The 23769-nt window shown below is 41.6% G+C and overlaps 1 protein-coding gene and 1 non-coding gene across 7 annotated transcripts in view; one reads left to right on the top strand and one right to left on the bottom strand.

Annotated features, from left to right (window-relative positions):
- GPATCH2L (G-patch domain containing 2 like) overlaps positions 1 to 23769 on the top strand; it is a 64863-nt gene that overhangs the window by 22769 nt on the left and 18325 nt on the right. For 3 of the 6 annotated variants that reach the window (XM_046647243.1, XM_046647245.1, XM_046647247.1), the window contains exons 5-8: positions 750 to 829; positions 3846 to 3913; positions 4900 to 4954; positions 6847 to 6932. In XM_046647243.1, coding sequence (XP_046503199.1) covers positions 750 to 829; positions 3846 to 3913; positions 4900 to 4954; positions 6847 to 6932 — 289 coding nt within the window. Of the gene's footprint in view, positions 1 to 749; positions 830 to 3845; positions 3914 to 4803; positions 4844 to 4899; positions 4955 to 6846; positions 6933 to 10458; positions 10537 to 23769 lie in introns of those variants that run through there. The other 3 variants (XM_046647249.1, XM_046647248.1, XM_046647246.1) reach the window with 3 other exon arrangements.
- On the bottom strand, positions 14450 to 14556 carry LOC124231201 (U6 spliceosomal RNA). The gene has a single exon (XR_006886426.1). It is a non-coding gene; the product is annotated as a U6 spliceosomal RNA (small nuclear RNA).

A 23769-nucleotide genomic window follows, 5' to 3' on the forward strand; every position in this document is an offset into this window, starting at 1 on the left:
TCAGGGTCATCACTTAAGATATGGTAACATTGAACAAAACTGTTTCAGAGGTTTCTTTTAGCTCTATAAATTTATGATTCTAAGATTCCCAGTAATCAGTAATCAACCAGTTAGTCATTTATCAAGTTTTTGTTGAGCATATTTTGGTGACCAGAATTACACCAAGAGCTGTAAGCTCCTAATATCATAACATTTTGTTGTGATGGATTTGAGTGATGGAAAGCCTCTGAAAGCAGTTGGTTCTTGCTAAGGACTACTCCCTGGCTGAGGCACATTGTTTCCAGTTGTCTTTTCTGTGTATAGAACACATACCGGGGTTAGAAAAATGGGATTATATTATGCATACTATTTTTATCATTATTTTATGAATTAGAATGTTTTTTGAGATAATAACTAGCATTTAACTTAATTTAGAAATTGTTGATACTATCTTATCTTTGTGTAGTATCTTCCATATGTTCTTTCATTGGCCCTTCAAAGTAGCCTTGTAAGATAGGACTGAGCAAGTGATTGTTCCTCTTTTATAGACGAGGATGCCTAGGTCAGAGGTAAATGACGTGTCTAAGATCATACTGCTGGTGACTGAGACATGGGAATAATAAATCCTTGGCAGATATTCTAGTGATACTAGTTTCAGGGTCAATCTAGTCAGATCCTGGGGGTTAAGGCCTTTGGGGTATCGGAAGTATATCATTGCTCATGAATCTTCTGCATTGACTTACTCAGGACTTTCTGCTTTTTTTTTTTAGGGTACCATGCTCGCTTGAATCGTCTGCCTGGAGCTGCAGCTCGATGCCTCAGAAAGGGGCGAAGAAGGCTTGTTGGGAAGGTGGTAGCTCTCACCCTTTACTAGGCTTAGTGGGAAGATAATATTCCCTGTGGGATTTGTGTACCTGTTCACAATCAAAGGTGCTGTTGAACTCGCTGGTGTTAATTAAGCCAACTGAGTATTGTGTGAGTTCACGAGAGTGAATGTTATGTGGAATATGAATGGATACACACCTGAAAGATGAAGCATAGTTCACACAGAGGTTCTGACAAAGCACACGTTGTCCTGACATTGTCTGTGTCTCTGTATCCACAGGCCTGAGCTCTGTCTTCTATTCTTTTGATTTATCTTATATTATTAATATACGAGTTAAAATACCCTTGGCTTCTTTATGACTCCTCCTAAATTCATGAATGCTTCTTCTATCCTAATTTTGTTCTTTCATTCTAGAAATTGTTAACAGAGGTTTTCTTTCCAGTTTTTTCTTTTTATCAAATTTCGGAAGCCACTCCTTGGCCATTAGGGAGGAAGATGTGCCATTGACTCAGTTCTGCCTTTGCCCCGGTCTGTGCGAGGCACTCAGTTCATGCACTTCTCCCAACAACCTTGTAAAAAAGGTGATATTCCCCTTTAGCAGATGAGGACAACTTGAGTTCAAAGAAGCTAGGAAATATATGATGTTACCTTTATGGAAATGGCCGAATAGAGAATTGACCCCAGGTCTACTTCTCTTTTATCTTTTTTAATTTAAATTTTAAAAATTGTTTTATTTTTATTCTAGCTTTGAGATTGAAAATAGGTTAAGACTGAGGCTCATAACCAGTCAGAGAAGATGGTGGTGGGCAAAGAGGAAGGAAGGGAGAGCATTAGTTTGTTTGTTCAGTCAGTAAGCCTTTAGAACGCCTATTGTGTGGGAGCTCGGGTTCGTCGTAGTCAGAGCTGCAGTCTGGCCGCCGTCAGGGAGCTGCTGTTTTACAGTTTAATCAGGGAACTGCTTTCTAAAGTTTTAGGCATGCAAAAGAATTGAGGCTGTTTATTTCCAGATGAACCCAGATTCTTACTGCTTTTATCTTTAAATTCAGTTTCAAATCTCTAATTAGAAAGACATTTGATTATTGGAAGAATGACACCTTCTTTTGGATCACTCATTTTGCAAACAATGAAATGCTGCTTTTGCTATTCTGGGAGCTGCTGCTTAACAGGACAGCTAGCAGGGTAGGAGTACATGGCGGGGAGGCAGGCAGGAGGTTGGGAGTGGGGACCTTTTCTCTATTGGTTAGGCTTGACAGATAATGTTCTCCCTGTCACCTGCCTTACTTTGTTTCAGCTCCTATAAAATAAGAGCCTTCCACTTGCATGGAAGTACATGGTTCGTCTTGAAGGCCCCCTTTAGCTCGCCTGGAAGGAAAACCAGGGCTGATGCAACATGCCTCTAATGATTTCAAATGAGTAGGATAATATTTACTTGTTTAATTCATCTTCATCACCTTAAAGGGATATTTGTCATTTCTAGCAGAGGTCACTGCTCTGCTCCCCTTCTTCCCCTCCCCCATCTCCCCTCTCTTTTTCTAAATTGTAATCATAAATAATGAGTTTCATTCACAGCTCCCTGCCAGCAAGTTGCTAATTACGCAAAGTACTGCTTGTAATTTACACAGTAATAAACTGTAAATTTAAACATTACGGCACTTTAAGTTAATAATTTTTCTGCTGTAACAAATAGCTCATTTTTCACCCATCTTTTCCCTTGTCCCCACTACCCTGGTTGTGTCTGTGACCAGGAGGCATAGCATGAGGGATGAAGAATATGAAGACTACAGTATGTGAAACCTTTTCATTTAGCTCCACTCCTGCCCAGAAACTGACTTCAAATTAGTTTTTCTATAGCCAATTGTTCTGCTAAAATGTGTATCCTAATGTTTAGACTAATCCACACACATAGATGAATACAGATAATAATATTTTCCCAGAAACAAATGTGTTTGAGTAACAGCCTTGACATCCTTGACATTCATGCCTGTGACATGCTGTCTCATCTTAACACTTATTCTTATGTGCGTAACTCTTACTCGTGTACACACTGGTATGCCAGCTGCCGTGATCGATATTCATTGTAAATGTACGCAAGTTAAATGAAGGGTGGGTGCCTTCTGCCATTTTCCAGTTTTTGGAAATACTAGTTTCTGAATTGCTTGTGGTGTTTTGGGTAAGATTTCATATTACACTCTTGAGAACCCCAAATTTAAGAACCAATTTATACAAACTTTTATTTTTACTTTGAGAGATGACCTTCAAAAGACAAAATACAGGGTGACAATTTCGTAAGTTAGAAAAGTTGTTTGATGTGTATATGTTTAGTCAGCAGATATTTAGGTGTTACCAGTGAGGACTCAGTACATGTCCCATTATGAAAGCTGTTGGGGCTTTTATCATATGATAAAGGGAGCTTGGTGTGTTGGACTGTTAAAAATTGGCTGCTGTTGGATTTTTTTTTTTTTTGTAAGGAAGATGTGCCCTGAGCTAACACCAGTTGCCAATTTTCCTCTTTTTTTTTTTTCTTTTTCTTGAGGAAGACTAGCCCTGAGCTAACGTCTATGCCAGTCTTCCTCTATTTTGTGTGAGGGTTGGCACCACAGCATCGCTGATGAGTGGAGTAGGTCTGTGTCTGGGATCCGAACCTATGAACCTGAGCTGCTGAAGCACAGTGTGTGGAATTTTAACCACTCGGCCATGGGGTTAGCTCCTGCTGTTGGATTTTTAAAAAAGTGTTTCTGTTTCCATATACTTTAATAACTGTGGGAAGTATTACTCACTGTATTGAAATACCATATATAGTAAGCAATGCTATGACTTTTTGAGCACTAGAGAAAACTAAGTCTAGAATAACATGCAATGCTTTTAAGATAGATTCCCATACGAAGAAGTGTAGTTGCTGTTGGATTTAAGGTTGACATTTGTCCTGTGCCTTTGAGGTTGCTGATACAGTTGTGGGAAAGCTGTGGGCTTGATGACAGGTCGTGCTTTGTGTATTTGTTTCTGTGGTCAGATGATACTCTTGTCTTCCTTGTCTTTTCAGGAGACCAGCATAAGTGCTCTGAGTACTGAGAGGATAGGCCACATCATCAGTGACCCTCGGCAGAAAGAGTAAGTGCTTGTATATTTGTGGACTCTCCTAGCCTGTTCTTGGAGCAGGAGGCAGAGGGAAGTTTTATGAAGGAACCTAGAAATCCGACTTTGGAGCTGAAAGAGGAGATCTTAAAGACTTGCGCTTTATAACAGTTAACATGGCTAACACCCTAAGCCCATGAGAGTGATGTTTTTTCCTTTCTAGACTAGTTTATGTTCTTTTTATTTCTATAGGTGCTGCATTATAAAAGTAGCCTCCAATAAAGATGGTATATTTTAAACTTGTTGTTCTGTCTCTTAAAAATTTTTTTGTTCAAAGTGGGTGATTGCTTCTATATTCCCCTTTAAGCTCATCCCATTTTTAGACCTCTAGATAGAGAAATATCCTTTTTGTCCTAACTGCTGTGATAAGAGCAATTGGGAAGCCTGTGTGTAGCTGTAGGACAGTCATTCCACCTTTTCTAGTAACAACTTCGTCCCCTGACATGATTGGCTCTTTAATGTCTCCTGTACACATCATGGTCAGTATAATGTTATGACTCTGTACGCATCCAGCCTGGTCAAATTTATAATTTACAAAATAGGCAAGATCTGCGTGTGGTTTATGCCCTTGTTGAATGGAGGATCGTGTTGTCATTGCACAGCTGAGAATGTGTTGGTGTCACACCATAATCTTGGGTTTATTTTACATTCCATTACAAGGCTTTTTCTTTCAAAGAGTTATTTTCCACAAAAAAGTTCATTCACATTTAACATGTCTCTCCATTTCTCCTCAATTCCATCTTTTTTCCTATTTCTTTCTGTGTCTTCACTTTGTGATCCCAACACCTTTTAATCTTCTCCTCTCTGTAATGTTTCTACCACTTCTTTTATTGTTTTCTTTCCTGTTATTCTCTCCTTCTCTTTAGTTTCTGGTTACCATCAGCTGGGAAAAGAGAACGAAATCAGGTAAGATCGCTTTTCTTTATCATCTTTATTTTATCATTTGGTTTCCTTTTCTTTAGAAAGAATAAAGCGTTGGCTTCTGATTTTCCTCACATTTCTGCTTGTGCACATGAGGTAAGGTTCCCATTCCCTGTGTTATTCTGATTTTCTTGGAGAGCTGTTTTCCAAGAATATCCAGTATTCACTGATAAGAACTGTATCTCATTCCCCTTTTAGATTCAGCTGTGATCTTCAGTTTATTACTTATTTCATAGGAATCCAGTTTTCATTTTAGTTTTGAATTTTGCAGTAAGAAATCAGAATTAAACTGATCTCCTCATGGTTTAGTTCAACATTGGAATCCTGTGCTGAGGAGTACAATGTTGCAGCCGAAACAGATGAAACAGAAGAAGAGCTGCTCTGCGTGGAGTGGGGTTGAGGCCTTAGAGCCTTACCCTCTTCGTCTTTTCTCTGGGTTGAGCCTTTGTAGGGGGTCACAGTGTTAAGATTCTTGACAGTGGCTATCGATATAGCCCTACGTTTGAAGCTTTTTGATTTCTTGGGGTGAGGGGTTGCTTTATCTTGGTGATTGGTTGTAAAATGGATGACAACTGATAGGGAAATATTCTCAGGCTTCCTACTGCTCCATGATTTTTTTTTGGCTACTTAGTAGCTCGTTAAGTTGATCTATGTTTTAGACTTGGAAGCTTCATCCTGAAGTCACTGTTTGAAAATGAACTAGAGCAGTGGTAGACCTAACTGCTCCATATTTATGAGATGATTTTAGATGGTAAATGGACACACAATTTTTAAATTATAATAATTTACATTAGAAAAATGTAATCATTTTATCAAACTTGTTATTTTGTAGGAATATAGTAAGGACAAAGCTGGGTAAAAATAATTGATATAAAGAAAATTACTCAGAAAATAGTAGTGCAGGTAGTGGGCAGATGAAGAGAAAGTCATTAAGGTGGTATATGAGAGTCTGTAGTTTGGGGAGCTCTGAGCTAGAGTCCTAATCATGTTTGCAGCAGAGGCTCTAAAGGCGGAGGGACCTGTGCTGATCCCCTAATCCAGGCCTGTTATTTACAGATGAGGAGCTGGAGGACCCTAAGATTTAAACTGCCCAAAGTCACACAGCTGGTTGAACTGGGACTGGAACCTCTGTGACAGAGAGAACAGTTGCTTAGTTTGTCTTCTTTTAAAGTTCTTTTGAAATTACCATTCAGAATTCTTCCAGTCTTCAGATGTATTTAGATCTGACCTTTTTGGGGAGGATTATTTATTGTGGAAAAAGTCCAAAGAAGGCTAGCCAACATAAAGTGAGGCACTTTTATATATGGTATCCCATTTGATCCTCACACCTGCCTTTGAGGTCGATTGATGTTTTACAGATGAGAAACTAAAATTGCTTTATAAACTGAAAGCAATATTTCACTTAGCCCTCACAATAATCCTATAAAATAGATAAGACAGATAATGATACATCCATTTTACAGGTGAGTATGGTAAAGCTCCAAGCGGTGATGTAGTTTTTAAGACATGGCAACTCAGTGGTAGAATGGAGCTAAACGCTGGGTATTCTCATTCTTTAATGTAGTTCTGGTTCCACTGCACTGTGCTGCTGGTATGTGCTAACCAGTTATTCACTGGGAACATTGCCAGGATAAGGAATAAGGTAATTTCATGCTAGTTTTCTTGGAAACAAGGGCTGATAATCAATAGGCATAAGTTCCCGTTAATGTCAGAAAGTGCTATCTTTTGCCAATTAAGTAATTATTGTGTATCGGGAGTTTTTGAAAAATTGTTGTTTGCCAAGGAATAGTCTTTCTTTGAGGCGTACTAGATCATGTGTGCTCCATTCATGGGTATTCCGTTGAATACGTGCAGCTTTATTAAATGGTGTCTGTGGTGTGGCAAAAGACTAACAGTCAAAGGGGAAAAGCAATCAAACAGCAGGTTACCCTTTAGGACCAGGTCTGTTTGTGTAAGCCTTCCTAAAATGCTCTGCTTTATTCCTGCAGTTTAATCCGCTCTCTCCCCTTTACTCCCTGGATGTTCTCGCTGATGCTTCTCACCGAAGATGTTCACCAGCACACTGCTCTGCCAGGTAATGGTCTCCTTAGTGCCTGTGATTTTCCTCCAGGCAATACCATTTTCCTTTTTATAACACTTTTCAAATCTTAAAGTATGTCTGTGTATAGTATCCAATTTGATCTGTACAACAACCTTTTGAGGTCAGTAGATGTTTTACAGATGCAGAAAGTGAGGCAGAGTGGGGAAGTATCTTTGCTGTGGTCACATGACTAATATGTGATATAACTCTCAACTTTGACCTAAGTCTTCTGGCTCATATTTTGTATTTCTTTTGCTAAAAGTCCCATCTTCAAAGAACATTATTATTATTAATGGTTCTTGCATGATCTGCAAAACCCTGCATAATTTGACTTCTGCCTGCATGTCCAAACTCCTTCCATACACTTCTTCCCCTTCACCGTGGGAGAGATCCAGCTGCGCAGGGAGTCCCACTGTGTTCTTCAGAAACAGCAACCCTTTCCTGCCTCTGAGTCTTTCCATGTGTTCCCTGTGCCTGGACTGCCGTCTCAGAGCTCTTCCCATGATGAGCTCCCTTTCAGCTCAACTCATGCCACCTCCTCAGGGAGGACCTCTTGGACCATCCTATCTAAAGGGGCTGCCTCCAGCTCTCTCTGCTCGTTATCTGTTTCTTTCCTTTAGAGCTTTTATCACAGTCTGTAATGAATTTGCTTGTAAGTTTTTCCCCCTGGTTTTCACCCGCATCTCTCTCACTAAAGTATAAGCTTGAAAGGGCAGGGATCTTGCCTTGTTCCCTGATATATCCCCAGCTCCTAACACAGTGTCTGCCACTTGCTAGGCAAAGTTAGCTGACATGCGTAGTAAATATGGTGTTAATGGTAGCATCCCCGAGCAGGGTTATTGTGCACGAAAGAGCCGCTAATAGTCTGAAGCATAATACTTGTATTATTTCTAGTGGCACAAAGAATTCTTTCCAAGGTTCTGATGATTTTTTCCTTCTTGTTTCGCCCTAATAAGTTCTTAAATGGATATGTTCATAGATTTGGGATGTAGGCTGCACAGAGAAGTTGTTCTTTCATGGGTACAATTAGAGCGTGGCCTGTAATAATAAACTCTGCACCCTACCTACTGCAAACTTTCTACTGGAGAAGTGGTATTTCAATGAGGAAAGTCTTTTGAAGAGAAAGACCATCACAAATGGTGTTACTGAGACTGCAGAAAATTGTGGGATGATAATAAACTACCCCTGAAAGGCCTTTTCTTCAGTAGTATGCTGTTTATTTATTCAGCATTTGCTGACTCCCTACTATGTGCCGGGCTCTTTGTTTAGGTACTGCCCTCAAGGAGCTTACATTCTCTTGGGGAAGTCAGGTGTGGAAATGGACAGTTACAGTATGGATTGACAAGTGCATACAGGTGTGCACCAGAATGATAGGGAGCACAGAGGAGGGGCTCCTAAGTCTGAGGCTCAGCGAGGTTTTCTTAGAGATGGTGACTCAAGCTATCTTGGAAGACACAAGGTTTCACTCCATAAGCAAATAGTTCTCCGGCTTTTTGTCTTAATACCGAATAAAACAATGGCTGTGTATACTCTTTGGGAAGACTGTATGAGGAGTGCCATATCATACCAGATGTTAAGAGTGGACTCTTTGCCCTCCTCCCTTTACCTCTGCTACCTAGAGCTGTACTGTGCTGAGATGGGTATCCCTGCTTTTCTCCAGTTTCCTGTTGCCTTTAAATCCTCATCCTGGCTGGAGTGGGTGTCAGCTTCTTGTTTCTTTGTGTATCTCATTATCCACGTCATTATCTTCATTCTTTCGTTGGCACGGCCTGTGGCTGGACTTGGAAACATAAGGAAGTCTAGGCTGTGCTTCTGGTGCCCTCAGCTCTAGGGAAATATTGCTTATTGCTTTTGACCATTGCTAAAAGCAAGGCGAGAGAATATGGACAGTTATACCTCATCCTTGTCCTTGCGGACATCACTCCCAGGGCAGTGGATACAAAGTGGATTGCATGCATCAAGGTTCTTTGGGATGGGGGAAGAAAATTTTTAAACTTACATTTATTTATAATCTTGTTCTTAAAAAATTTCTACATATATTAGGTCTAGCAGCACTTATTTTTGTTTTATAGCTATGTATTACATATAGAAGGAGTGTTTGCTGAAATTTTTTACTCATGAGAGCATACAATCAATGAAGTTGGCGACCACTAATCTATGGGAAATGGTCAGCGCAAGTGACCTCTATGCAGATTTTAGAAAATGTGGATGACAAAGCACTGAGCTCTCAGGGCTCCCTCTCATTCCTTTGAAGTAGTGGGGTCCCTGCCCTGCATGGGGTCAGTAGAGAAGGAGCAGTCTAGCTCCAGTGTGGCCAACTGATGAGAGCAGATTCCGAACTGGGTGGCAGGCTTTACGAAGGGTGGGCCGTTTAACAAAGCCTGGCACCTAGGAAAGAATGTTAAAGAGTGGTGGGGGGGAAGGGGCAGGTGAATGACTGTATTAAAAACTGTTTTGAATGGAAATTTTACCTTTTTCTTGTTCCATTTTATTTGTAGTAGGGAAAGATTTCTTTCAAAGCATCTGGGCAGCATTGGGAATTTCACACCCATCATTAGAACGATCTGTGTGTGCGTGTGTGTGTGTGTGTGTGTGTGTGTGTGTGTGGTGACTGTTATCATTAATGGTATAATTTTATTTTGCAAAGAGAGAAGTGTTTCCTGTTTTATCACAGCTTTCCCCGAGGAGGGCTGGTGTATTAATTTGCTGCATTGCCTCCTGGCTCTTCCCAGGCTGTTTTTCCTCTTCATCATGGAATTTTTAATGGCCCTAGTGCCTCTTGGGAAGCATGTGAGGAAGAGTTCCTCTGGGAGTGCTTCCCTTTTTTCACATGCCTATAATTACTCTCCTTTAAGAGCACAAAGAGTTTGATAATCATGCCTGAACTGTGAAGGTTTCCTCCTGTCAGGTTACTGAGCTGAGGCTGCTTCCTGCCTGGACGTTGCCAGTTCCACTCTCTCAAATACTCAACTGCGTGAGAGTGAGGACCCCTCAACCACCTCCTCATTTGCTAGAGCATTCTACAGCTCTGGTTCTCAGAGTGAGGCCTGGGGGCCCCTGGGGGTCAGTGAGTGACCTCAGGGTACTCTCTTGTTTAGTATTTCATTGCTATAAACAAAGAAATAATGGAACCGTGATTTTAAAAGAACATTTTATTGATGTATTATTTTAATACAGCCCAGATGGCAGGCACAACGGATGGGAGAGGGTGTCTTTGTGGTCTTTGTACCACCTAATAGATGAATGGGTTAAGAGGTTTTCAGAAATTCCACTCTAGAAATAACTTAAGCGTGGTGGTTTTCAACCCTGGCTGCACTTTTGAATCACCTGAGAAGCTTTAAAAAATATATCCGTGCTTGGCCCCACTTCCCAAGATTCTGATTTAATTGGTCTGGGATGAGGCCCAGGCATTGGCATTGTTTTAAAGCTCCCGGGTGACTCTAATATGCAGCCAGGGTTAAGAACTATTGTCCTAAATGCATATGGTTTTATGACTGGTGCTTTGTAATTTGCTTAACAGGAAATCCCATTTCGTAATTGGCACAAGCTCTGTGCTTTGATATTGTGAGCACGATTCCTTAGGGGACGTAGAGACTGGACTTCTTCGAATTGGAGAGCTGCTGCAGGTGAGGAAGAGATTGTTAGGGTCTAGCGTAGTGCCCAGCGTTTAGTGATTAACAAGTGGGACAAGTGTTGAGTGGGCGTATGGATGGTTGGATAGTCGCCAGGGAGCATGGATACAATTCCTAAACCAGCTGTTTTGGTTGCTACTGTTGGGATGTTGCTATTAAAGTAGTACTCTTTGGTATCGGTGTTAAGAATTGCTGCTGTTCCAACAGCAGATGGTGTGATTGGTGTTCTGGTAGAGGCAATGGTGCTGCTGTCAAGGGCACAGTCATAGAATGGTAATAAGGAGCTAGTGCTGTAGGCAGCTTTTCCCAAAAGGAGAGATTTATTGATTGTGAAGGATAGCTTTTCTAACCGTTATTGCTTTAGAAAACCATAACTAGAACTTATCAATTGCTACATCTCTCTGTATGATGCACAGGCCACCAGTTGTAGTTTTTGAGTGTTTAATGGAAGTTGTCAGTTTTCTCCAGCTTTCCCGGCCTTTCCTCTGTTTTGGGTGGTGATTTGGCAATATATCACCATTTTCCATTTATTCTTTCTCTAAATTCTTAATCTTGTATTAGTGGTTATTAGTGTGAGGTGGACCCAGGTAAGAGTCTTAGCTTCACCTGGGCAAATGACTTAGCCTCCCATGCCTCAATTTCCTCATCTTTGAAAGGGAAATATCAATATTTATTGGGCTAGTGGGGACTAAAATGAAATAACACGTTTGAAAATTTAGCATACTGGTAGCTGCTCTTGTTATTTTGTTAGGTAGTGACTACCCTCCCCTGTTCTTAGGATAATTGCAGTCTTGCAAACTTGAGTTGGCTTCGAGTCGTTTGCTAATGAGATGTAGCACAGATTCTTGAGGTGCTTAAATGGCCTCAAATGGACTCTAAGAGGAGGCATTTGGACAGTGTTTGGGTAAAAAAGAGAGAAACCTTCCTGCCCATTAGAGTGGCAATACGATAGGCGGTGCTCATTGTAATTCATTTTATCTGTTCACAAACGTTATGATCTGCATATCAGAGTTGTGTGCCCAGCTGGCTGTGCCATTTGACAAGGAGTTTCAAAGAGCAAGAAGAAGACTCAATTCATGCTATTAAATTTGACCTTTGGAGCCATAGTAAACAGCCTCAGGTTTTACCTCAGGGCTTGGGGGAAAGAACCTCTTATTAGCCCTGTATCTGTTGGGCATGCTGTGATGCACAGCAGCTCTGGCTCACCTCTTTAGTGCCTTAGTTTCGGCCATGTGTGAGAACACGTTTCTGCTACGATATTGTCCGTAAGGCTGCCTAATTCTCCTGGAACTTCCCATTATATAGAACACGGTTCTTGAATCTTTTGTCCTCTGTTGGACGGTCTTGTTTACAGCAGCTCTCAGCCGGTTGGTGTCTTACTGCTTAAGGGGAGTGATGAAAGCATTTTCTCTGTTTTGCCAACGTAGTATATCCCTCTTTCCAACTCATGCGAAATTTTTCTGCTCCTGTGGGTGGCATGAAACAGTTTCATGATATGCCAACCTTGGCCCAGCCAAGGAAAGTAGATTCTGGAGAATTTTCAGGCATTGGTGAGCAGTTTGTCACAGGCTGCTGAAGATAAGGTTTGAGTGCAAACACTGGTGGAAATTGCCAGGATCTCTTCCTATTAGAAACCTCCTCTGTGTCCTATAATTGTGAAGTGATTTTCTCTCCCTAGCTGCTTCTAGTGTCATAGGCCCACCCAGATCCTTGCCTATGTGCGTGTCTGTGAGACTGTTTCCCCTGCTGGGTGTTTAATAAATGTCAGTTAATCCTCCAGATAAAAGCACATGTGAGGAAGGGGTCTCTGTGCTTGCCTAGATTGAATCTTCTCCTCCCTCATTTTACCCTAGCCCTTTGCTTGTTCCCTGGTTGCAGCTCAGTGTCTGCATCTATTCTTTATGCGGCAGCCTTCCTCACCATGTCGTAAGCTCCCGGTGGATGGGCCCTTGCCTCAGTCATCTTGTGTGTACCCTCTGCACATTCATGGGGGTAGGCCTCCATAAATTTTTGTTAAAAATAATTGAGGTGAATGGATTAGTAATTAAGGACAAAAATTGGAATATATGATATATATGACCTTTGGTCCTTAGAAATATCAATAATTTTTTTCCTGATATTACTTATTTGTATGTGTTTAATAAAAAGCACAGTGGGGCTGGCCCAGTGGCATAGTGGTTAAGTTCAAACGCTCCACTTCAGCATCCTGGGGTTTGCAGGTTCAGATCTCGGGCACCGACCTACAGACCTCTCATCAAGCCATGCTGTGGTGGCATCCCACATACAAATGGAGGAAGATTGGCACAGATGTTAGCTCAGGGATAACTCCCCCCCCAAAAAAATAATAAATAACAAACAAATTCATGAAAAAAAGAAAAAGTACAGCAAATAAATACCTTTTCACAATAAATTTTATTTTTGTTTCATACAAAAAAATGAACTTTTCAATAGATTTTTAAAAAGAGTGATTTTTGAAGGTGAACTATTCCTTAAATTTAGCTTGCCTTTGGCAGATAAAGACTGTTTTCTCTCCTTAGGAGTGACTCTAGACATCTTTGTTCTAAATCTAAAGCAGTCACTTCAGTCATTTTTTGCCAACATTGGTTCTATTAAACATGCATGTATTTCTCAAAGTAATTTTTTATTTTCTCTTAAAGTACATTCCTGCCCCAGGGACATAGTGATCTGCCCCGTTTCCTAAGTAACACTGCGGTTTTAACAACTCACCTAATCTTTCAATTACCTGCAGTAAAAAAAAAAAAAATAGAAATGTTGTGTTTCTGTGTGACTATACAGAATACTCTTTCAATTAATTGTTAATCTTCAGCATTCACCTTCACATTTATGATATGAATTTAGTGACTTTTCTTGAAGTAAGAATTTTTGAAGAGGGTGTTTATTGCTTTGAATGCTCATTTCCACCCCTGTAAATTCTTTCTGGCAAATGCCACTGAATGTGATGCTTTCATGGGAAGTCCCAAGTCAGCACTCATGCTGTGAAAGAAGTCGTGCCCAAAGAATCCTGAGCACCCTCAGATGAAACAGATGAAGTGTGGCCTGGCTTTTCTCTCTATTAATTGCTTCTATACTGCAGAGTAATATTTTTATCTAAAGTTATATTCATTTAATCATCCTGTTATTCTTTAAGTTAAATATTTAGATCTCTTTTATTGACTAGCTTGGCTTTGAGAATTTGGTATATTTTTTTAACTCAGTAATTTTCACCATAGGTAGAAGCTTATCAGAATTACCTGTGGAGAAATATCAAAATAAACATATTACTGATCCTCCTTCCATCCCAGCATGGTGGGGCCTGTGTATTTTGTAAAACCTCCTTACGTGATTCTCATGGCCCTTTGCCGCTCCAGTTGAGAAGGAAGTTTTACTTGGTAGAGATTTTAGCTTAACTTAGCCTTTTTTGCCCCCTGCGTAAATGGAAGGTCCCCTCTCCCCTCGTAGAGTATGTGGTTTACAACACAAGAACAACTGTGTGCTGCTCGTAAAAGTTTGACAGTCTAGTTAGATCCTTACCCTTTTCTGCCTCCAGGGCAGGTGTGTGTGTGGATGAGAAGGGGAAGCTCACTCTTTCCCTGTCCTTTGTGATACCTCCCCTGTGTGTTGTCCTTTCACTTTCTATCTTGTGAGAGTAGATAGGGACACCGTCAGAGTAAAATAACACAAACTAAAGAAATAACACATTAAAAAGAAAGGGGGCCAAGGTGGGTAAATACTGCTAAATGGAAAGGGGGGTGGGAGGATTTCTGTCTCTTTATTTTTCCTTCCCTTCTTTAATTATTTTTAAAATTTTTTTTTTAATTTTTATTTTTTTTTGGATGTACATCATATTTCGAATTCTGTATACATTACATCATGTTCACCAAAAATATGGAACGCTTCACGAATTTGCGTGTCATCCTTGCGCAGGGGCCATGCTAATCTTCTCTGTATCATTCCAATTTTAGTATATGTGCTGCCGAAGCGAGCACTTTTTAATTCTTTATGTCTACAGTTCATTGATAGGGAATTATTTTGGGACAGATAAGAAACTGCAGCTGCCGCTTGAATAGGAAGCTGAGGCTGCGGCAGTTGCCTGCCCTCCTGCTCAGTTTCCCCAACATAACACAAGGGGCCCTTCCAGCCCCACGCAGATAATTCTTGGCTCCTGAACAGGCCTGTCCTGGTGTTCTGAGTGTGCTGTACAGCGTGGCAGGTTCCGTTGCCTGTCTCCTTCAGATCCTCTTGCTCCAAGCCCCCTGCTTCCCTTTTCCTTTCCCCGGTTCCTTCTGGGTCCTCTTCCTTCTTTATCCTCTAATGTTCTTCTCTTAGAGGGCAGACGGAGCCCTCACAGGGGAAAACAGATTTTCCCAAGCTGTCAACGCTACCATTACTAGCGTTCATTTCAAACCAAAGGGAAGGAAAATGTCTTACTCCCCTTCACTAACAATTGGACTGTTTCTCTTCCTCCCTCCCCAAATCTGTACTAGGAAGGGACACAGGGAGAGAAAAGTATCCCTTCTGTACTCAGCCCTGGGGTGTGATGTTATTCTGCCTCTTATGACATAGCTCTTCGACCTGGAAATGGTCTGAAGAGGAATGTTTTAAGAGGGAAGGAGCATTAAACTGAGCTTTAGGAATGAGTATGACTTCTCTTTATCCATGCCTCAGTTTCTCTGTTATCCACATTCTGGAGCCAGAAAAGCTGTGCAGCTGGAAATAAGATGAGGCTACGAAGCCCGTTAGGGAAGAGACTGTCTGTTTTGTTCACCACCATACTCCCAGAACTCAGTGAAACCTTGGTGAACAATGAAAGAAGCAAAAGGATTGCTGAGAAGAAGGGAAATAACCCACCCCCAAATACATACGTTTACAACAAAATAAGGTGATCAGGTTAATAAGCTGCATTCTGTGGTTTCCTTGGAAAGCCGTCAGTTCTTTCTTAAGTTACAACCAGAGGAATTTATAAAATTTGAAGGATTTAGTGCTCAAGGTAACAATTAGGAGTGGGAATGGGGTGGTAGAAGTAGATCATTCACTGCGGAGGGAAGTAACAGGCTGGAGGCTTAGCAGTCGGGGGACATTTAAAGTAGGGACAATTAACCCTGAAGCCCTTAGCCCTGAGCGGGGCAGAGTGGGGATCCAGGAACCGTGGCCCAGAGGGCAGGGCAGCCTAAGGACCGCCTGAGCCTTTGAGTCCACAGCAGCTCCCTGACGACGCTGCAGATTACAGTGCCGTGTAATAGCCTGTGTGTGTAATAGTAGGTGAGTAATATTTATTTTCATGTTACTAAAATAAATAAGCATTTTAAAAACCACCATATTTCCATTCAAAATGGTTAAAAATTTAAACATTTTGGTGCGTAAATGGTTTCATCTTTTAACTCTAAAATGTGTCATTCCTTCAAATTGTGAGATAGATGTTATTGACTAGGTCCACAAAGGAGTGACAATATGTGCCCTTAACCGTCTTACTGACATATATCAAACATATGAAGCTGCGAAATTGATGGATGCTGTGTAAATGAAAGGCAGTATTTATTTAATTTGGCCCAAGTTGAAACTCTGAGAATTAATACCTTAAAACCCTTTCGAGTACTTTTCTTATGCTTTTCATCTGTCTTGTAAAACTCAGTGTTTTGTAAACATTGATCTTGAAGAAGCAATGTTTTTTAATTAAACTTCTTATTGAAGGGTAATATACATACAGAGAAGTGTACAAAGCAATATACACTTGATGAATTTTCCTGAAGTCGCGTCCGAGTACCCAGCCTCGAGATCCAGAGCAGGACATTACCAGAAAGAATCCCAAAAGCTCCCTTTGCCTTTTCTAGTCATTTTCCCTCCTCCCACTCCCCCCAGCTCCTGGGTAACCACTCTCTTGACGTCTAATCACATAGTTTAGTTTGAAGAAATGGTGTTAACATTTAGTCTAAAAAGTTTGGGAGAGTCCTTTAATGAGCTTAACATGAAGAAGAGCAAGCCTGAGCATGAACTGCTGCCTTCATTCGACTTGTTTCTCTTTCTGAAGCGCTTTCGCAGAAGCATGGCTGAATTCGAGCAGAGTGCTCAGACAGTGGGAGTTTGGGTCTGTAAGTACTCGAGTACCTTGTTTGTGGAAAAGATGGAAGCTCTATTCTGTACATTTCTCTGTTTTTTTTTTATTAAGGTTATGAAAGTTAACATCCTTGTAAAATTACAGTTGTACATCATTATTAGTCATGTTGTAGGTACACCACTTCACCCCTAGTGCCCTCCCCCTACCCCCCTTTCCCCTGGCAACCACCGATCAGTTCTCTTTGTCCATATGTTAACTACCACCTAAGAGTGGAGTCATACAGAGTTCGTCTTTCTCTGTCTGGCTTATTTCACTCAACATAATACCCTCAAGGTCTATCCATGTTGTGAATGGGACGACTTTGTCTTTTTTTATGGCTGAGTAGTATTCCATTGTGTATATATATATATATATATATATATATATATATATACCACATCTTCTTTATCCAATCATCAGTTGCTGGGCACTTAGGTTGGTTCCATGACTTGGCTATTGTGAATAATGCTGCGATGAACATAGGGGTGCATGGAACTTTTGGTTTCAGGTTCTTAGGATAGATACCCAGTAGTGGGATGGCTGGGTCATAAGATATTTCTATTCTTAACTTTTTGAGGAATCTCCATACTGTTTTCCATAGTGGCTGCACCAGTTTGCATTCCCACCAACAGTGTATGAGGGTTCCCTTTTCTCCACAACCTCTCCAACATTTGTCACTCTTGGTTTTGGATATTTTTGCCATTCTAACAGGTGTAAGGTGATATCTTAGTGTAGTTTTGATTTGCAGTTTTGATTTGCATTTCCCTGATGATTAGTGATGATGAGCATCTTTTCATGTGTCTATTGGCCATCCGTATATCTTCTTTGGAGAAATGTCTGTGCATGTCCCCTGCCCATTTTGTAATTGGGTTGTTTGATTTTTTATTGCTGAGTTGTGTGAGTTCTTTGTATATTATGGAGATTAATCCTTTGTCGGATAAATAACTTGTGAATATTTTTTCCCAATTAGTGGGCTGTTTTTTTGTTTCAATCCTGTTTTCCCTTGCCTTGAAGAAGCTCTTTAGTCTGATGAAGTCCCATTTGTTTATTCTTTCTATTGTTTCCCTCATGTGAGGGGTTATCGTGTCCAAAAAGATTCTGTTGAAGCTAATGCCAAAGAGTGTACTGCCAATATTCTCTTCTAGAAGACTTATTGTTTCAGGCCTAATCTTTAGGTCTTTGATCCATTTTGAGTTTATTTTAGTAAATGGTGAAAAAGAATGGTTGATTTTCATTCTTTTACATGTGGCTGTCCAGTTTTCCCAGCACCATTAGTTGAAGAGACTTTCTTTCCTCCATTGTAGGCCCTCAGCTCCTTTGTCAAAGATTAGCTGTCCATAGATGTGTGGTTTTATTTCTGGGCTTTCAATTTTGTTCCATTGATCTGTGCATCTGTTTTTGTACCAGTACCATGCTGTTTTGATTACTGTAGCTTTGTAGTATGTTTTGAAGTCAGGGATTGTGATGCCTCCAGCTTTGTTCTTCTTTCTCAGGATTGCTTTAGCAATTCGGGGTCTTTTGTTGCCCCATATGAATTTTAGGATTCTTTGTTCAATTTCTGTAAAGAATGACATTGGAATTCTGATTGGGATAGCGTTGAATCTGTAGATTTCTTTAGGTAGTATGGGCATTTTAACTATGTTTATTCTTCCAATCCATGTGCGTGGAATGTCTTTCCATCTCTTTATGTCGTCGTCAGTTTCTTTCAAGAAGGTCTTGTAGTTTTCGTTGTATAGATCTTTCACTTCCTTGGTTAAATTTATCCCAAGGTATTTTATTCTTTTTGTTGCGATCGTGAATGGGATTGAGTTCTTGAGAACTTTTTCTGTTAGTTCATTGTTAGCATATAGAAATGCTACTGATTTATGTTTGTTGATTTTATACCCTGCAACTTTGCTGTAGTTGTTGATTGTTTCTAATAGTTTTTCTATGGATTCTTTGGGGTTTTCTATATATAAGATCATGTCGTCTGCAAACAGCGAGAGTTTTACTTCTTCATTGCCTATTTGGATTCCTTTTATTTCTTTTTCCTGCCGAATTGCTCTGGCCAAAACCTCCAGTACTATGTTGAATAAGAGTGGTGAAAGTGGGCACCCTTGTCTTGTTCCTGTTCTGAGAGGGCTGGGTTTCAGTTTTTGTCCGTTGAGTATGATGTTGGCTGTGGGTTTGTCATATATGGCCTTTATTATGTTGAGGTACTTTCCTTCTATACCTATTTTATTGAGGGTTTTTATCATAAATGGATGTTGGATCTTGTCGAATGCTTTCTCTGCATCTATTGAGATGATCATGTGGTTTTTGTTTCTCATTTTGTTAATGTAGTGAATCATGTTGATTGACTTGCGGATGTTGAACCATCCCTGTGTCCCTGGTGTAAATCCCACTTGATCATGTTGTATAATCTTTTTGATATATTGCTGTATTCGGTTTGCCAAAATTTTGTTGAGGATTTTTGCATCTATGTTCATCAGTGATATTGGCCTGTAGTTTTCCTTCTTTGTGTTGTCCTTGTCAGGTTTGGGGATCAGGGTGATGTTGGCTTCATAGAATGTATTAGGGAGTGCTCCATCTTCCTCTATTTCCTGGAATAGTTTGAGAAGGATAGGTATTAAATCTTCTTTGAATGTTTGGTAGAATTCTCCAGAGAAGCCGTCTGGTCCTGGACTCTTATTTTTGGGGAGGTTTTTGATTACTGTTTCTATTTCTTTACTTGTGATTGGTCCATTCAGATTCTCTATTTCTTCCTGATTCAGTTTGGGTAGGTTGTATGAGTCTAGGAATTTATCCATTTCTTCTAGGTTGTTCAATTTGTTGGCATATAGTTTTTCATAGTATTCTCTTATGATCCTTTGTATTTCTTCGGTATCTGTTGTGATTTCTCCTCTCTTGTTTCTAATTTTACTTATTTGAGACTTCTCTCTTTTTTTTTAGTGAGTCTGGCTAAGGGTTTGTCGATTTTGTTAATTTTTTCGAAGAACCAACTCTTTGTTTCATTGATCCTTTCTGCTGTCTTTTTTGATTCAGTATCATTTATTTCTGCTCTAATTTTTATTATTTCCCTCTTCTACTGACTTTGGGCTTTGTTTGTTCTTCTTTTTCTAATTCTGTTAGGTGTTTTTTGAGGTTGTTTATGTAACATTTTTCTTGCTTATTGAGATGAGCCTGTATTGCAATGAATTTCCCTCATAGGACTGCCTTTGCTGCGTCCCAAATCATTTGGTACGGTGTGTTTTCATTTTCATTTGTCTCCAGATAATGTTTGATTTCTTCTTTAATTTCTTCAATAATCCATTGTTTGTTCAGTAGCATGTTGTTTAGTCTCCACATTTTTGGCCCTTTCCCAGCTTTATTCTTGTAGTTGATTTCTAATTTCATAGCATTATGATCAGAAAAGATGCTTGATATTATTTCAACCGTCTTGAACTTATTGATGCTTGCTTTGTTTCCCAAGATATGGTCTATCCTTCAGAATGTTCCATGCGTGCTTGAGAAGAATGTATACCCTGCTGTTTTTGGATGAAGTGTCCTATATATATCTATTAGGTCCATCTGATCTAATTTTTCATTTAATTCTATAATTTCCTTGTTGATTTTCTGTCTGAATGATCTGTCCATTGGTGTTAATGGGGTGTTGAGGTCCCCCACTATTATTGTATTGCTGTTGGTCTCTCCTTTCAGTTTTGTTAATAGCTTCTTTACGAATTTTGGTGCTCCTGTGTTAGGTGCGTACATATTTATAAGTGTTATGTCATCTTGGTGGAACGTCCCTTCTATCATTATATACTGCCCCTCTTTGTCTTTCTTTATCTGTTTGGCTTTGAAGTCTACTTTGTCTGATGTAAGTATGGCAACACCTGCTTTCTTTTGTTCATTATTAGCTTGTAGTATTGTCTTCCATCTCTTCACTTTGAGTCTGTGTTTGTCTTTGGGGCTGAGGTCTGTTTCCTGGAGGCAGCATATTGTTGGATCTTGTTCTTTGACCCATCCTGCCACTCTGTGCCTTTTGATTGGAGAGTTCAATCCATTTATGTTTAGAGTGATTATTGAAATGTGGGGGCCTACTGTTGCCATTTTATCACTTGTTTTCTGGTTCTTTTGCATTTTGTCCTGATGGAGAGCTGTTACTTTGTGTTATTGTCCTTCTGCTTATCTCCTTTGTTCTGGATTTTGTATCCCCTTTCCTTTTTTTGATTTTTCAGGAATGAGGTTCTTCCTGAGCATTTCTTGAAGAGGAGGTTTTGTGGTGATGAATTCCCTTAACTTTTGTTTATCTAGGAAAGTTTTTATTTCTCCATCGTATTTGAAGGATATTTTCTCTGGGTAGAGTATTCTTGGCTGCAGGTTTTTGTCCTTCAGCATTTTGAATATTTCATTCCAATCTCTTCTAGCCTGTAAGGTCTCTCCTGAGAAATCTGCTGATAGCCTTATGGGGTTTCCTTTGTAAGTTATTTTCTTCTGCCTGGCTGCCCTTAGTATTTTCTCTTTGTTGTTGACTTTTGCTAGTTTCACTACTGTATGCCTTGGGGTTGGTCTTCTTGCGTTAATAAAGTTTGGAAATCTATTGGCTTCTGTCGCATGAAGTTCCATCTCTCTTCCCAAGTTTGGAAAGTTCTCAGCTATTATTTCTTTGAACAGGCCTTCTGCCCCCTTCTTCTCTTCTCCCTCTGGTATACCTATAATCCTTATGTTGCATCTCCTAATTGAGTCAGATAATTCTCAGAGAGTTTCTTCATTTCTTTTTAGTCTTAGTTCTCTCTCCTCTCTGTCTGCAGCATTTCTATATTCCTATCCTCCAAATTGCTAATTCTGTCCTCCGTATTATCGACCCTACTATTCAGAGAGTCCAGATTTTTCTTACTCTCCTCCATTGTGTTCTTCATCTCCAGTATTTCTAATTGGTTCTTCTTTATAGTGTCAAGCTCTTTTGTGACATAGCTCCTGAACTCATTGAGTTGTCTATCTGAATTCTCTTTTAACTCGTTGAGTTTTTTAATAATGGCAGTTTTCAAATCATTGTCATTTAGGTTATAGATTTCATTGTCTTTGGGATTGTTTTCTGGGTGCTTATTATTTTCCTTCTGTTCTGGAGATTTAATGTATTTTTTCATACTGCTTGATGGCGTGGATTTGTGCCTCCAAATAGAGATAGAGTTTAGTCGCTGCTTCCACTTGTTGCGATTGGTGTGTGGGGGGGGGGCAGCTGTTTAGACTGCACCAAGCAGGAACCCTGTCAGCTGTTACTGACTGGACCTGGACCCCTCCTCGTAGTCACAGTGGTCCTGTGGGGTCCCTCGTTGGTTGTGGGGGCAGTCGCAAAGGGGCCTCAGGCTGCTGATGCCTACTGTTGCAGCCCACTTAGATGTGCTCCCTCCTTGTGGTCTGCAGTGGTGTTGTGGGCTTTCCCAGCAGCCAGGAGCAGGATCACCTATAATCGCCACTTTGTCCCTAACAGAGCACACAAGATCACACTTGTCCACTATAGGTCCCAGCAGAGCTATGGGTATCTTCTGCAGTCTGTCGTTAGCTCACCTAGCTGTGCTACTTTTGCCCCAGGGCCTTGTCGCCTTGTGATTGCCAGTCGGGACCTCTCCACTAGTGCTGTGCAGAGGCTTCCACTGAGGCTGCTGTAGGAACCTGGAGTTCGCCCCTGGGCTATGTAGCCATTTCACTGGAGCTCCACTCTGCCCCACTCCACTCTCATGGGATCTCTGGGAGCCCCTTGCCTCGTCTGGGACACAGCTAGAGTCCGTGGGCCTGGCAGTGGCTTGTAAGCTGCTGCCTTGTGGGGAATTCTGCTTTAGGGAGCTTCCTGGTGTTCCGAATGCTGGACGGGGGCTCTCTGCCAATGGCGAGCAGAGGCCCTCCCTGCTGGGGGGGGTGCACGACCGTGGAGCGTCCTCCCGGGCTGCAGAGCCAGGTGTTGGAGCTCCACCCAGGCCCCAAGCACGTCCATGGGAAGTCCGGGCACCCCCTGCACCGACCCGTGCGCCGGAGACTGTGAGCCCAGCAGCAGCTGGCGGTCTGGTGAAGTGCCAGGGAATCTGCCTGCCGGGAGCTTCCCTTTGTCCTGGATTCTGGGCGTAGCCTCCCTGCTAATGGCAAGCAGAGGCTTTCCCTGCTGGGGAGGTGCGGGGCCCCGGAGCCTCCCCCTGGGCTGCAGAGCTGGGCGCTGGAGCTCCAACCGTGTCCCCAAGCACGTCCACGGGAAGTCCGGGCGCCCCCTGCACCGACCCATGCGCTGGAGACCGTGGGCCCAGCAGCAGCTTGCGGTCTGGTGCTGTGCTGGGGAATCGGCCCACCGGGAGCTCTCCTTTGTTCTGGATTCTGGGTGGGGCTTCCCTGCCAGTGGGTGCGGGACCCTGGGGATTCCCCCTGGGCTTAGGTGTAATCGCGGGGGGCTTGAGTAGGGCTGTTGTCACCTGTTTCCACCATCGCTCCGCTGGTGAGTGCACACTCCCGCCCTTGGTGTGTGGCGATGCTATGGGGGAGTCCACTGGAAGAGAGCCTCCTACAGGAACTAGGCTGTCCGGGGGTCGGGGGTTGGGGGTCAGAGAGTTTTCACCTATTTCCACCTCCTCCCGGGGGGAAGTCTGTCCACCTTCCTATGTATAGTAGTACGAGACTCTTAGGCATCTTGAGATGCTGTCTGGGTATCCTTTGTTAATCGCTGAATGTCCAATTAGTTGTAGATTCGACGGGGGAGAGACAAAGAAGACCACTCACTCTGCCGTCTTGGTCCTGCCTATTAGCACACTCTTATTGCAGTTGTCCTCTTAATTGGGTTGGTACCCAGTGTAGCTGGTTGCTAGGCTCAGGGGCGTACAGTTGTGATAGGCCTGAGGCCAACAAGGCTGATGTCAGTTCTCTTAGGAGTGCAGCTGAGTAGGGCTAGCCCTTGGCATGGAGGCACTCAGTTGTTTCAGGCTTTGGAAGGTGGGGCTGATCCTTTTTATGGCTATTTGTGAAACACAAGTCTTCTGCTGCTGATAAGCCTCACCCCCCTCTGGACCACATACACTGTCAGCACAGTCCTGGTCCGTGTACACTTCTCAACCCCCTGGAGTGTACCCCACGGCCACACTGCAGAGGCCCCCCCCCCCCCCCCCCC

The sequence above is a fragment of the Equus quagga genome, chromosome 20 (genome assembly GCF_021613505.1).
Source record: "Equus quagga isolate Etosha38 chromosome 20, UCLA_HA_Equagga_1.0, whole genome shotgun sequence".
Lineage (NCBI taxonomy): Eukaryota > Metazoa > Chordata > Mammalia > Perissodactyla > Equidae > Equus > Equus quagga.